The 15,883-nt window shown below is 51.3% G+C and overlaps 1 protein-coding gene and 1 pseudogene across 1 annotated transcript; one reads left to right on the top strand and one right to left on the bottom strand.

Moving 5' to 3' along the window:
- The first annotated feature begins 4,925 nt into the window (after positions 1–4,925).
- Positions 4,926–6,133, top strand: LOC123114760 (uncharacterized; annotated as a pseudogene).
- Positions 6,134–10,115: 3,982 nt separating this feature from the next.
- Positions 10,116–13,728, bottom strand: LOC123111575 (uncharacterized). Its single transcript, XM_044532386.1, has 2 exons — positions 13,417–13,728; positions 10,116–10,855 (listed from the first exon to the last, which is right to left on the bottom strand). The coding sequence occupies exon 2, from the start codon at positions 10,780–10,782 to the stop codon at positions 10,276–10,278; it is 507 nt and encodes a 168-aa protein (XP_044388321.1). The 5' UTR covers positions 10,783–10,855; positions 13,417–13,728; the 3' UTR covers positions 10,116–10,275.
- Between the last annotated feature and the right edge of the window lie 2,155 nt (positions 13,729–15,883).

The raw sequence follows: 15,883 nt of genomic DNA on the forward strand, positions 1-15,883 counted from the left end.
TCCACAGGATCGAAACCTAACTCTCCTGTGCTTCCCTGTTGCCAAAGTTGTTCCTCGCTCTTGGCGTCGTATGTAACTCATGAGGCACCTTCCTAGTGATCAATTCTGGTATCCTACACAATGCTTATTCCCGTTGCTTGAACCCCTTTCAGACTTTGTTTCAGGCATCGAACGATTGCCTACCCACTTGAAACTTCCCATAATAACTCCTTACCTTGCTCTCGATATTTTCGGAGGTTTCAATTCGAGAGTTACTTTCCGCCTCCCTCCCCGATGTTATCTACCAAATAGTCAACCTTGCCGAGGCCCGTTCTCCCGGAATACTCCCCCTTTATTCTTTCGTTAGTACGATGGAGTTTCCGAAGAAAGGATGCCGACTTCATCTTAATGACCTAAAGCAGAAAAATGAAGACATCAATGTAATGGATCGACCACTTCAAGAAGAGCAACCAAGACCGAGAAGACTCGTTAGTTTTTTTCGCTACCAACACCTTCGCCCCTTACTCCCCTCTTAAATCTCGGGACGAGATTTCTTGTAGTGGAGGAGAATTGTGACGCTCGGATAATTAGACTACAGTAATCCCAAGCTAATGATGCCACGTCACCTCCATTACTGTGATTAAACTCACGTTGATTCGAACCCGATTCAAATTCAAATTTAAAACATAGGCAAACAACAAAAGTTTTCAAACTTTAAAACTAAAATGTTCGGAGTGAACTAAATAATGCAGCGGTAATTATGGTGGAGAAACCTAACTTTAATAAAATGTTTAAGTGTTCAAAATAATTAAAATTGTAGGTTAAATAATAAAATAAATGCCTTTTGAATTTTGTAAAATATTAAACTATTTTAGTTGGGATAAGAATTAATGTGGCAGTAGTTTATTTAAAAGTACCAATTTAGGTGTTAGTGATAATTTTTACTAAAACTAAAATAAAACAGAAAAGAAATAAAATAGAAAAACAAACTAACAAAAAAAAAGGAAACCCCCCCAAACCCCCGGGCCAACCGACCCAGCTAGCCAACCGGCCGGCCCAGTCGGCCAGCCCACCCCAGGCCGGCCCACTCGCCCCCTGCATAACCCCCCGCTCCCCACTCGGCCGAACCCTAGCCGCCACCCACTCACCCCCCCTCGATCCACTCCTCCCTCTCTCCTCCCACTGGATCGGGCCGACGCCCCGCGCCCTTCCCCCCCACGACCCCCACTCTCTCTCTCGCTCGTTCCTCTCCCCTCCCGTGATCCAGATCGAGATCGACCCGATCTCCTCGCCTGGCGCTGCCCGATGCCGCCCGGCGCCCCTCCCCCCGTTTGCCGTACCTCCCCGTCGGACTGCCCGTCCCCGACTCTCCCTCGCCGCCTCGACCTCTCCCCCGTAGTCGACCCCGCCACCATCGCCGACCCATCCTCGTCCTCCCCGAACGGCCTCCACGAGCTCGCGCCGCCGACTCGCCGGACTGCCTCCCCGTCGCCCTCGCGTCCCCGTCCTCCTCCCCAACGACGCCCCGACGCCAACGCCGTTCGCCGTCGCTGCCACCTCGCCCCGCCGTCGCGTACCCCCCTGCATCGGGCCTTCCCTTCAACGCGGGTGAGCAACCCCCCGGTCGTCCTCCTCTCTCCGTGAGGCAGCCACCGCATCCCGCGGCTCCCCCCCACCATGGCCACGGCCTAGCTGCGCTCGTGCCGCGCCGGCCACGCCCGACGCGCGCGCCCGCGCATCGCCTCCCTCTCCGGCCGTGCTCACCACCGCCACTCCCGCCGAGCACCGCCGCTCCCCACGGCCCTACTCGCCTGCCCGCGCGCGCCCGTCGTGGTCGCGTCCGGCCACTACCCTCCGCCCCGCCTCTGTAGTTCCGTCGCCGCCGTCGGCCGGACCCTGCTCCGGCAATGGCCTCGCCATGGCCACTGACCTCCCCTGCACCGGTGCCCTGCCGGGTCCGCCAGTACTGGGCGTGCGCCCGCTCGGGCGCGTCCGACGCCCCCGCCCGCTATCGGTGCCCGTTGGCCCGACCTGCTAGGGCCTCTGTGCCACTGACCAGAGGGGCCCAACGCATATAACGTTTTAAAAAAAATGTAAAAGAAAATAATAAATAAATAATAAAAATTAAAATATTAATTAATTAACTAAAGAATTAATTAACTTAACTAATCCTGATTTAATTAATCTAATCACTAGTTAACTTAATTAAAACTTGATTAGCCTGTTTAGTCTATGACATGCGGACCCCACCTGTCAGGGTTGACTCAGTCAACCCCTGTTGACTGCTGACGTCAGCATGACATCATGCTGACGTCATAAATACATTTTTTTCGAATTAATTAAATAAATAATTAAATTCCAAAATTGTTAAAATCTTTTAAAAATCATATCTTTTAATCCGTAACTCGGATTAAAATATTTTCAACATGAAAGTTGCTCAGAACGACGAGACGAACCTGGAAACGCAGCCCGTTCGTCTGCCACGCGTCCCTAGCATAGTGAACCTGCAACATTTCACCACCGGTTCATCTGCCCGGAAACACGAAACACCGGGAATACTTTCCCGGATGTTTTCCCCCTTCACCGGTATCACCTACTACCGCGTTAGGGCACACCGAACACCGCGTATTGCCTTGTTATATTTTGTGATGCTTTGTTTGCTCTGTATTCATTATTCCTTCCCCCTCTTCTCTCCGGTAGACTACGAGACCGACGCTGCTGCTGCCCAGTTCGACTACGGAGTTGACGACCCCTCTCTCTTGCCAGAGCAACCAGGCAAGCCCCCCCCCCTTGATCACCAGATATCGCCTATTCTCCTCTATACTGCTTGCATTAGAGTAGTGTAGCATGTTACTGCTTTCGTTAATCCTATTCTGATGCATAGCCTGGCATTGTCGCTACATCTGTTGATACCTTACCTGCAATCCTAAATGCTTAGTATAGGATGCTAGTTTATCATCATTGGCCCTACATTCTTGTCAGTCTGCCTTGCTATACTATCGGGCCGTGATCACTTGGGAGGTGATCACGGGTATATACTATACATACATACATACTATACAGATGGTGACTAAAGTCGGGTCAGCTCATTGAGTACCCGCAAGTGATTCTGACGAGGGGGCTGAAAGGACAGGTGGCTCCATCCCGGTAGAGGTGGGCCTGGGTTCCCGACGGCCCCCGACTGTTACTTTGTGGCGGAGCGGCAGGGCAGGTTGAGACCACCTAGGAGACAGGTGGGCCTGGCCCTGTTCGGCGTTCGCGGATACTTAACACGCTTAACGAGATCTTGGTATTTGATCTGAGTCTGGCTACGAGCCTATACGCACTAACCATCTACGTGGGAGTAGTTATGGGTATCCCGGCATCGTGGTATCAGCCGAAGCCTTCTTGACGTCAGCGACTGAGTGGCGCGCGCCGGGTTGGACTGCGTTAACGCAACTTCCTTTGTAATGGAGGTTGCTAGGTCTGCTCACCGGCCGCGTACGCAACATGCAGGTGTGCAATGGGTGATGGGCCCAGACCCCTGCGCGCATAGGATTTAGACCGGCGTGCTGACCTCTCTGTTGTGCCTAGGTGGGGCTGCGACGTGTTGATCTTCCGAGGCCGGGCATGACCCAGGAAAGTGTGTCCGGCCAAATGGGATCGAGCGTGTTGGGCTATGTGGTGCACCCCTGCAGGGAAGTTAATCTATTCGAATAGTCGTGATCTTCGGTAACAGGACGACTTGGAGTTGTACCTTGACCTTATGACAACTAGAACCGGATACTTAATAAAACACACCCTTCCAAGTTCCACAGACAACCCGGTGATCGCTTTTCCGCAGGGCGACGAGGAGAGGATCGCCGGGTAGGATTATGCTATGCGATGCTACTGGAGATGCGCTTGGAGATGCTACCTGGATATGCTACTTGGAGATGTTACTTGGAGGACTACAATTTACTCTCTTCTATATGCTGCAAGACAGAGGCTACCAGAAGCGTAGTCTTCGACAGGATTAGCTATCCCCCTCTTATTCTGGCATTCTGCAGTTCAGTCCACCGATATGGCCTCCTTACACATATACCCATGCATATGTAGTGTAGTTCCTTGCTTGCGAGTACTTTGGATGAGTACTCACGGTTGCTTTCTCCCCCTTTTTCCCCCTTTCCTTTCTTTCTGGTTGTCGCAACCAGATGCTGGAGTCCAGGAGCCAGACGCTACCGTCGACGACGACCCCTACTACACCGGAGGTGCCTACTACTATGTGCTGCCCGCTGACGACGACCTGGAGTAGTTTAGGAGGATCCCAGGCAGGAGGCCTGCGTCTCTTTCGATCTGTATCCCAGTTTGTGCTAGCCTTCTTAAGGCAACTTGTTTAACTTATGTCTGTACTCAGATATTGTTGCTTCCGCTAACTCGTCTATGATCGAGCACTTGTATTCGAGCCCTCGAGGCCCCTGGCTTGTATTATGATGCTTGTATGACTTATTTTATTTGTAGAGTTGTGTTGCGATATCTTCCCGTGAGTCCCTGATCTTGATCGTACACATTTGCGTGCATGATTAGTGTACGATTAAATCGGGGGCGTCACAGTCTCCCTGCCGAAGTCCCTTGGCATGCATGAACTTGGTACAGGCGCACCCATTGACCATGACTCGCGAGCTAGCAGAGGTAAGCAGGGTGCCAATCCATGAGATCCATTTCTCCGAGAACCCACGCGCGCGCAGCATCCAGGAGACCATTTCGAATTTCATGTTTCCAAAAGAGTTCACCCATGGTGACTGTCTGACTGATGTGGTAAGTTCAAAAAGAAAAGGTTTCTTTTTTTTGAGAAATTCAAAAGGAAAAGGTGAGCTGTATGGTAAACGCGACTCTGCAAAGCCTGGTCCAAACCAAACGTACCTGCCTCCGTCCTTTCACTATAAGCCAAGCCACAAAGACGCCTGGTCTCTCACTAGGCACAAACCATGGCGATGGCCGGACCGTCCACCACCCTCCCTCCGCCGCCGCCGAAGAAGGCGGTCGATGTCCTTCCAGTGGATAGCCTCCGCAACATTCTCCGTCGCCTCTCCCTCGCCGACCTTCTCCGTGCCGCCCTCGCCTGCCATCGCTGGCGCCGCGTCGCCGCACGCTGCCTCCCCCGCACCGCCCCTCTCCTCGGCCACTTCTACCACCCCACCGCCACCGGTTTGCCGCCGCCCCTGCACTCGGCATCCAAGGAGATCGTCATCGAAGCCCCCGCCGTCTTCGCTCCCCTCGACGCCTCCGCCCCGAACCTCTCCCTCGACTTCGCTACGGAGGCCTCCCGCTTCGTGCTTCTCGAACCGCTCGCGTCGCTCCCCAAGGGGATCCTCCCGCGCCTCCTCGTCATCGACCCGGCCACCCGCCGCCGCGTGCTCCTCCCGCCGCCACCGCGCGACACGGTGCCCGACGACCACCGCTGGCGCAGCTGCAGGCACTACGTCGGCTCCGGGCTTCTCTCCCGCGCGCACCCGAGCAAGCTCTGCTTCGAGGTCGTCTGCATCTCCATCGACGGCGGGCACCCCCGCGCCTGGGTCGCGTCCGTCGACGACGGCCAGTGCCGCTGGCGCGCGCTCCCGCGGACCACGGACGTGGAGGTCAGTTTCGACCCCTGGTGGTTCGAGTCGCGCTGCGTGCACGCCGCCGGGAAGCTCTACTGGCACATCTGCAACTCCGGCCGCGTGCTCTCGCTGGACCCTTCCACACTGCACTTCTCTTACCTGCTGGCGCCGAAGGAGATGCCCAGGTTCGGCAAGTTCCGCATCGGGGAGACGCCGGACGACGGGTGGCTGTGCATCGCAACCGTGGAGGACCAGCTGCTGCGGGTGTGGGTGCGTGGGGAGACCAGGTGTAGCGACGATGGGTGGTATCTGGAGAGGGAGATGAATCTTACCAAGGTGTACGACTCGGTGCCGGGCCTGCCCAAGGACAAGTGCCTCAGGATCTTCAGTGTTTGGCTCAGCGACATGGACGCGGGGTACCGGCAAGCTGTTCATCAGAACGATGGGGTATGGGCGCTACTCCTTACATCTGGACACCGCCAAGATCGAGCGCTTGCACACCAAACATGGCAAGGAGTACGGGCACCCGATGTGCGCCTACTTCCTCGCGTGGCCGCCTGCCTTCCTCGCTCCAGAGAACTGACTTTCTGGTGATTGGTAAAACCTCCTTCATCGATGTTGCTTAATTCCTCGGATCATTTCCTATGTGGTGCCTTGAATTGTTTGTTGCATGTTCATGTGCATGCGTTGCTACTTGGTAGCACATATGTGCATGAATGTGGAGCAATCATTCCGAAGTACTGTTTTAGAATTTGCAGTCACAATTTCTGTTAAATTCCTCTAGGTTTGAGATATATGCTAGTGGTAGAAGGCCTAATTGCATACCTGTACTTTCTTCCTCTACCTGGCTCATAGTTTATGGCTACAGTGTAGTACTGTACACATGATTTCATCCCTATCCCGGTATATCATATCTTGCATTTCAAAGCATTCACTATTATGGGACCAATTATGGCGATGGAGTTTGATGGCATCTTTTTTTCGTTTTAGTTACTTATTTATTGTTTCATGTTAGCCACTTAATTAGCTTACAGGCTATCTCTAGAATTCCAAAATGCTGGGTTGATTGCTGTATCATTTTTTTAATGGTGTTACTATATAATTTTGAAAAGAGCGGTGATTAATTTTTAAGTGAACTAAGGGTAAAGTCTGTTACATAAATTGGAATTTTGTAAATCTGATATGCTCTTTTTAATGTTTGGAATTGGACATTTTATCTTATGTGTTAATTATAAATAAATATTGGGTGTTATGAGTCTTATGGGTGCTGTACTTAGAAACAAATACGTACTTCATTCGTGACCTTGCACATTTTGGATTCATGTGCATGAAATCTGCCAATCGTTGAGTTATACAACCCATCATGTTTTATGGTTGCAACATGATTGTTACCTCTGGCTATTTTTTTAACAATACTTGTGTTTGCATTTCTAAATTTCTCATTAGAATTGTGGGCAAGAAAGATGTAATATGAAAAATCTATATGATGCATGCACCCTGATTTTTTTTAATTAATCAAATATTGCTATTTGGTATGCCTCTTAACAACTACAATGAAAAAAAAAACATTTCTACTTATTTTGCCAAGTGATCGGCAGCCAATATCGATTAGCTCGACTCTGTCTAAAAAAGGAGAGAGCTGGAAATAAGTATAAGGTCATCGTCTCATTAGCGCTTAAATATTTTTTTTCATGGAAGTACCTAATATATTTGGAACTTTTGATAGCTTGGAAGTTGGAATCATTAGATGCTGTCAGCAGTATTTTGCTTTACTTGTACATGGCTTAATGTTCTGTAGCAGTCTACTTGTACATAGACATGCCTTAATGTTCATTCTTCTGGTACATGGTTTTTTCAGTTTAACAAACAGCCCAATTGACACAAATACTATTCTCATAGTACTCGGCATTAATTTTTTGTAAAGAAGTCTCAGTATTTCAGAAAATCTTTTATTGAAAAAATTGAACACTCATGCATGTTTTAGTTTTGTTGCACCATCTACATTTTTTTTAGAAAAGGAGGATGACCCCCGGCCTCTGCATATGGGAGATACATGCGGTCACTTTATTGATTATTCTCGAGGACCTTACAAAGTATTACAACAATATGCCTAAATCCGCCATCTTGGCAACATATGCCACTAGTCCTATCCATATGATGAAGGGATGCTAGCTGGGCCAAATACCCAGACCACTCACCTAAACCTATCATCAAAAGCCGGAAGCCCCAGCCGAGCCACATTCCGGGTCTGGGGCACAAACCGGTCTGACGCACTCACATGTGTCGTCGCCGCCATTTTCACACGTCCGTCTTCAGAGCAGATATTGAGGCTTCTACCTTGTCAGGCCACTCTGCCATCGACGCCACCATGATGCCAGACAACCACCTCCTCCTGCGCGAGTACACGCATCCGGCGCCGAGTCTCCGCTGCGCCACGCCGCCGAGATCCATCGTCTTTGATGCGGAGGAGGGAACACCGCTCCACCTCTGGGCGCATCGCCGGCCACCTGCCGCGATGTCGTGCAAGTCCAGCTCTTGGAAAGCATGCAGGGAATCACGATCTTCAAGACGACGCCCTCAGGAGGGGAAGCGACGTATCACGCCATCGTCTGATCCTGCACCACAGGTCCTGGGCTTTCACCCGAAGAAAGTGACCCGAGAGCGAAGGAGGTTGGAGAACTCCACAACGCCCCCAGGAGGAGAGCGACATCCGCAGACACCGCGCCGTCGGCTTTCGCCCGGAGCAACCCTACCTCCACACCCTCACGCTGCCGGACGAGGATGGGGGAACCCCAGCGCCGCCAGCATGCGAACCCACTAGCTCAAGCACCTCTTGCGCGGCGGCGGCGCCATCACCACGCATGACCACCAACCTCACCGCAGGCCGAAGCTAACGGGCCAGATTGGTCGAGCCCGCCACGGCCAGATCTGAAACCTCGGGACGCCATCGCGTCGAGGCAGCCACGAGCAGCCGGCAGCCCATCACCTGCGAGAGGACGAGGACGCCGCGCCGGGCAGCCGCCACGCCGGCTGGAGATGCCGAGGACGAGACTCCCGCCACCACGGGCTCACGCCGGCAACCTAGGCCGCCGAGCGCGCGGGGATCCCCGTCGCCACCATCCTCCGGCGCGGGCTTCGCCCGGCGGACTCATCCGGCGGCGGCGGGAGGGGGGGCGTGCTGTAGAGGGGAGCGGCGGCGGCGTACCTAGGGTTCCGCCGAGTTCGCCCTGGGGACGACGCGGGGGACTTTTTCCTTCCCCAGCAAATTTACATAAGCTTAAATTTCATTTTTGCTTATCAGTTAGCTTTTATCTGATCTACCGCCTTCCAATATGTTCATGTCATGATAATGGTTCGATCCCCAGCAAATTTTGTGGCTTATATCTGCAATTTATGTGAACCAGGTTCCTGACTTCCGAGATGTAGAATCAGCACACCTTTTGTTTGAAGTCAGCTCACATCCTATCAACTCTGGCGCACTGATGCCATCTCCACCTTCACCCAGCGCAAGGACGAAGAAGCGCTCCTATTACCTTATTTATTAGACTATCTAAGCAATGTCGCCAGCTCCTATATGTGTAATTTATCGAAGTATCTTTTGTACTTGATATTCTCACAACTGCTATCTGAGCATCCTTGATATTCTCGTGTTGCATGCGTGAAATATTTATCGCACTTTTGACCGTTTTGGTGTCATGTACGCACAGCCAGATTTGACCATATTCCTATGCGTAGGAATAGATCCAAGTCTTGAAACTAAAAGAGTTAATACCATAATTGGTACATAAACTTGTAGGGGTGGGAAGAGATTCATACAAAAACTAAAAAACCCCACAAAAGTGCACCCCCCCCCCCCCCCTTTCGTATGCTGATTCAGTTTTGGCCTAAAACGGTCTGGATGCGACATTTGGCAGCCACGTCAGATACTGCCCAAAATGCTGGTTTTTATGTTTTCAGGGTTATGACACATGTGCTTATCTGAAGTGGGTGGACAAAGAGTGGAGGGGAAGCCTAGGCAGGTGATTGGCAAACTTGCTGAAGAGAATTTGGCTCTGCAAAAATCTGTCTTTGACAAGGATGTTGAAATTATGAGGTCGAAGGAAGAGAGGAAGGCCATGAAGATGAAGCATAAGAAGGAGATGAAGATTAGGGATAGTAGGGAAATTTGGCTAGCCTGTTTGGTCCGCTGCTCTGCAGTTCTGTATGGTATTGTAGCTCTGATGATAAGAGGTTTTGTATAAGTTAGGTAATGTAGCATTTGGCATTATCTTAGGGGGTCAAACTATTTGTTATCATTTCCTATCCATTTGCAAGTTGTAACGATTATATGAAATCAGTGACTACCTACTATTCATTGTTGTAAACATTCCATATTGTTTACTGAAATCATTGCCTACCTATTGTTCTTCAAAAAGTTTGCATTGTTCGGTGTTGTAATGTTTCTCTTATTTGACATGAAAGTGCCTACTCATTTTGACAGCAACAATTAGCATGAATTTAACTGAATTTGACTGACTAACTTATGAAAAATTGAATTTGACAGCACACAGATTCATATTCATTGACAACATAATAGAAAGGCACAAGCACAAGCAAACACATATTCATTGACATTACAAGAGAAAACAGCCTGAAGCACAACAACACTGTAACGTGCTTTGACAGACAAATTAGTTGCAAGATCTTCATCAACTACATAGAACGGTCAGACAACTTCGGAGAACTTCAGACATCTTCAGAGCTCGTCGTAGCTTAGCCCTGGCCGTGGAGACAGAAACGACGGCGGATCCACCGGTTCAGGCTGCGGCGGAGCACTGGTCGGCATCCGACCAGCCAAGCACTCCCACCTCGCCTTGTCCCGTGGCCTTCTTGCCTCCTCCCTTGCCCAGTTGATGATCTCCAATACCGGTGCAGTTGGGGGCGACATCCTAGCTCGCTCCTCCGCTGAGCTCTCAAAGTGGATTCTTTGACCCCAATTGCGCAGCTCCCAATCGGCGTGCTTCTTGGCAATTTCAATGCACCCTTCCCGTCGGACACGGGAGATAGTTGCATCTGCCTCCATCTCCGCCTGAACTCTCTTACACTCCCCAACGCTCTGCGACCAAGCTCGGGCGTCGTCGTGGATCCGTGTTGCCCTCTCCTTCCATCGGAGTGCCCTCGTTGCCTCTAGGACCTCCGGTGAGACAGATCCCACCGGCTGCAGTAGCTCGGGGATGGCCTCATACACGTATGAGAGCGGCATGGCGGACTGGATGTGCCGGAGAGGAGCAGGCGGTGCTGGGACAAAAGCGGGAGGAGCGGGCGGTGCATTCCCTCTGAAAAATAATATAATCCATTCACCAACATCCGTACTAATTCAAGCATGCCCTTTGAAACTTACATGTACAATAAATAATTCTGAACATCACATCATATAATCTCTTAAACTTTATCCCCAAAATCACATCAACACATGACCTCTTCTTCCCCCGGATTTGATGCGTTCTAAACTACCCCCTTCCCCTGTATGGCGGTAGTGAAAATCACATCTAAAAATCCCCTCACATTGCCCTCGATTGACCCCCCCCCTCTCGAACCCCCTAATCAGCAACACAGAAACCCTAAATAAACTCATGCAAACTACTTCCTCCTTCCAAGCGGTGGATGCGCACAACAAACCTAGTGAGCAGATCGACTCAAAATTGAGAAGTCGACATGATCATGGCGCCTAGAAAACCTAACCAAGTGGTGCGTGAACATGGGAAGCAGAGGAACGACCATGGCTTGCCAAGCGGAGGGCTAGATGCTTACCATATTCAGGAGGGAACTCGTCGGGTTCCCTTCGCCGTGGCTTCATGGCGCCCTCTCTCGTCACCGATGAGCTCCACGACGGCGTCGCCTCGGAGACGTCGAGGAGGAGGAGGAGGACATGGGAGAACGAAAGGGAAAGGTAAGGCTTTGGAAGGGGTTTGTGCCTCGGGGGGCGTCGACATGGGGGGTTACCTAAAAACGACACGTACGGACAGAGGCGCACCATGTATGAAAAATTGGAAGAACACGAGTTTATTTTATTTTTTTGCAAAAACGCGCTTCGGGCCCGACAGAGTCCACCTGGCGCGCCACGTGTGTAGTTCAGACTGGTTTGCATGATTTTGTTACAACAGTTGAGTTGGAGGGGCACTTCTGTGTGTGTGTGTGTGGGGGGGGGGGGGTTAGTTTCTGTATGAATTTGTTCCCATCCTTACAAGTTTATGTATCAATTGTGGTATTAACTCAAACTAAAACTAGCTAGTTCGACATTGTAGGTTAGTTTCAATGCTGCTCTTGATCGCATTTGTATAGCTCATCTTCTGCATTCATCTAGTCTCGAGCAATCAGCACATCACAAAGTACTAACTTAGGAGTGAAAGCATGCAGATAGAACCCCTGCGGAAATGGTTCTGAAACTCCAAGCCTTCAACGTTGGGAAGAAGACTGGGGCAAGCCATTTGAAACGATTCTTGATAGCCGCAAATGCCCGCTCAACTGTTGTCCTTAGTGAGGAATGACGGTGGTTGAAAAGCTCTTTTGGAGATTTTGGGTCATTGGGACCTTGAAACTCCTGTAGGTGATAGCGAACACCTCGATAGGGCGGCAATATGCCCTTCCTGGTGGCATACCCAGCATCAGCCAAATAATACTTTCCTACATACAAAGTTGAATACCACCTAGAGTTAATTTACTATGTTTAGACTAATAACAATTTTTAATAGTGTGATTACCTTCTGGAATTTTGAGACCGTTTGGACGAGATAGGGCATCGTGCAATACGGCAGAATCATGAGCTGATCCCTCCCAGCCTGCTAGAACATATGTGAATCTAAGATCAAAGTCCACGGCAGCTAGGACATTTTGTGTGGGATATGGCTTGCGGCCCCTAAACCGGTCCACATATTTTGAAGACACACGTGCCCTGATATGGGTGCCATCTAGTGTCCCTATACATCCCTAGTAAAAAAATAAAGCATGTGTGAATAAGAATGAACTTGGTTTGAAAACCAACTAGTACAGCACACTGGTTATAGTTACCTCAAAGTAGGGATAAAATCTGTTTGGGTTGCTAGTAATCTTGGCATGTGTATCAGTAGAACGAGTGCAGATTATTTCAGGTGCTAGCTTCACAAGGGCTCGTAGGACGTTGTTAAAATATCTACTGACTGTCTCTTCAGATCGCCACAATGCAAATCCTACAGTGGAATGGGTGTGATATTACCCTACGATTTTCAGAAACATAACTACCTGCTCCTCCACGGACACATGAACTGTGTCAACCAAAAGCTTTTTGTCTCTAAGGTGAGCACGCAGCTTGTAGAAAACAGCTGGATACATCCTCAGCTGGCGCAAACATGTCGTTTCTAAGGTGTCAATCAGCCTAATTAGTTCACCACTCCTCCAAATATCCCTCTTGACAAGTGGAGCATACTTGAGACGTTTCTTTCTCTCTTCTCTCTTGCTCCACCAAAGGACTAACATTACGAAAAGAACAACTAGTGTGTGTTGCCTCCACACAGAGTAATATAGATATTGTTGTTGAGAATTATCCATCTGAGTAAAGATAAGATGCGTAAGTATAAAAGAAAATGGAAACCAATACAAAGTACGAGGGCACATGTTGTACAGATATGCTAGTATCAATTAGTCCATCATAATCTTTAAGCAAGATATTTAGCTTAAGGTACTGAATAATCTGAAAGTAAGACAGACCACTACCCCTCGCATCTAGAAACAAAAAGCACCTGTGTCTACTTGTGGATTCAGATGAGCGCATGGCATGTGATTGGGTACAGTGCACACGCTAACATCAACGAATTTCACAAGGGATGAAGACGAAAGACATCAGATTTGGGCACCAACTAACCTGATTTCTCCGTCGGATCTGGTCTGGCTCGTCGAGGACTTCCTGCCGGAGCAAGAGATCGCGGAGGTCTTCAACCGCTTCCAGTCGCCGGGGACGGTAGGGGTGATGGACGGGAGGGTCGCCAGGGGATGGCGGCTAGGGCGGAGGAAGACGAGAGGAAACCCTCGCGGGGGAACTATGAGGGGCAGGCGGACGAGTGGTGGGGGCAGGGGTTGGCGATTGGGGAAAGGTCCCCACGCGCCAATTTTTGGTACGCGCCAATAGTTGGCTCGCCAAATTTTGGCCGCTAACCAATTAGCCTCATAGTCGCTGTCCGTTCAATTAACATTAGCACGACGTGAGACGACTGATCGCCTGAGCGCCTGATCGTATTACACTTAGGCTGGTCACAATGGGGAGGAACTTAGGAGTAACATCACACACTCCAATACAACTTTGCTTATGTGTCACATATTTAATGAAGAGAGAGGTGTTTGTGGTAACTAGCTAAGTTACCGGAACATCACACACTCCAAGAAACAATGAGTCTATAACCTAATAAATACATTGTTGCATGACACTACATAGATGTTCCTACCCACTGTGGAGATAGTAACATAGTCTAGGGAAGTGTGTAAGTTACTAGACTATGTTCTTGCCCATTGTGACCAGCCTTATGTTATCAACAGTAGTACTTGAAAAGAATTGTTGCCGGTCGCCCATGTTAATTTCAGAGAAATGACACGCTCATCTCTGTTGCTGGCCATCTCGATCACACCGGTATGCATGTGAGGCTCTACTGTTGATCGTATTCAGAGAAATGGATTCCTTTGCTTAGATCCTGTAGCCAGGCAACAATTCTTTTCAAGTGTACTACTGTAGATAACATGAGCGCCTTTCAACACGCTTTGGATCAGGCGCTCATGTCTCGTGTGTTAAATGTGAGGTCGCCGCGCAGTGGCGGAGATCGCGAGGTCGTATTCACCCTTCTGCCCTCGTCAGATGAAGTCCAGAACACAGACTGAGTGATCTAGCTGTAACACTAACCTCAACCCCCTTTATTTTTTCTTTTCTGCCAGATTGTATAAGGTCTTGCATGTCCTTGAGTTCAGCAGTGCTCGGAGGCGGATGTCGGTGATAGTTAAGGACGAGGAGGGGAAAACATTTATCTATAATAAAGGTCCTGACAGGTTAGTATCTTCAATAATCTAATGCACTAAAGCTGATGACATGATGCATCTATTCTTGCTCTATGTATTTGTACGATGGCTATATCTTGACTCGTTCTCAACATGTGCAGTATAATGTATGAGAGGCTGTCAAACTCTGAGAGTACGTATGGTGAAGCGACGCTGAAGCACATAAATGATTACGCTGATGCTGGTCTGAGAACACTAGTTCTTGCATACCATCAACTTGCAAGGCGGCTGTGCTGGTTGAAAATTCCCTTTAGAGTACTTCAATAGAGTGAACAGCGAGGATGGAGAGCTCTGGCGATGCCGTTGGACGCGCGGGCCGTCGCCGCCTGCGCCGTCTCCGCCGCTAGCGCTCCCCAGAGTCCCTTGCCGGACCTCCCGCCGGCCTCCCCGCTGCTGGCCACCTCCTCGCTGGTCCCGTCACCGTCCTCGCCGGCCGGCTGGTCCGACCTAGTGGACAAAGACCCGGTCTCCCCCGCCCCCGCCGTGCGCTTGCCTGCCCCCCTCCCCTCGATGCCCCGTCTGGCTGCGCCGCCCGTCGTGGCCGGTGGCTCGGCTCCCCTCGTGCGGAGCCCTGCCTCTGGCTCGCGGCGACCGCGGCCGACGGCACCGGGGAGGGGCGGTGTGGTGCAAGCTGCTACCTTGCGGGCCGGCGTCGCCCGTTGCCGGCGTAGACGTTCCTGGGGTGTGGCTGGCCGCTCTAACCTCGGCCTGGCCCGCTCGTCGTGGCGCCACTCTGCCGGTGCATCCCCCTCGCGCTGCTCCTGGCTCCGCCGGTGACATGCCGCCCCGGTCCGGTTCCGGCCACGGTTGCACGCGCTTCCCCATCCCGCCCGTTCATCGGGTCGTTTGTATCCTCCTCCTGCCGTTTCTCCGCGCTCCGCCCTTCCCTTCCCTCCGGCCTGGCGCCCTCCGGCCGCTCCCCGCCTGGGACGGCGGCGGCTCCCTCCCGCCGTGGGGAAACCCTACAGGAGGCGGCCGCTCCCCGCTCCGCTCGCTCCTGGGCCGAGGCCTGCTGGGCCGTTGCCCGGCTGGGCTGGCTGTGGCCTTGGACGGGCATGCGTCCGCTGGGCTGGGTCGGACCCTTGTTGCTGGGCCTTCGGCGTGCCCTAGGCCTGCCCTAGGCCTGCATCCCCCGACCGGCCATTTGGCTCCCAAGGATTTCCCTCGTGCCGCGTCCTCCCTCCCCGCCGCCTCCTCTTTCTCGACCGACTCCCTCCCCCGCCTCCGGCCGCCACCAACCCTCCTGACCCCGCCCGCCCCCCACCGCCGCCGTTCCCTCCCCTCCTCCC

Source organism: Triticum aestivum, chromosome 5B (genome assembly GCF_018294505.1).
Source record: "Triticum aestivum cultivar Chinese Spring chromosome 5B, IWGSC CS RefSeq v2.1, whole genome shotgun sequence".
In the NCBI taxonomy this organism is placed as follows: Eukaryota; Viridiplantae; Streptophyta; class Magnoliopsida; order Poales; family Poaceae; genus Triticum; species Triticum aestivum.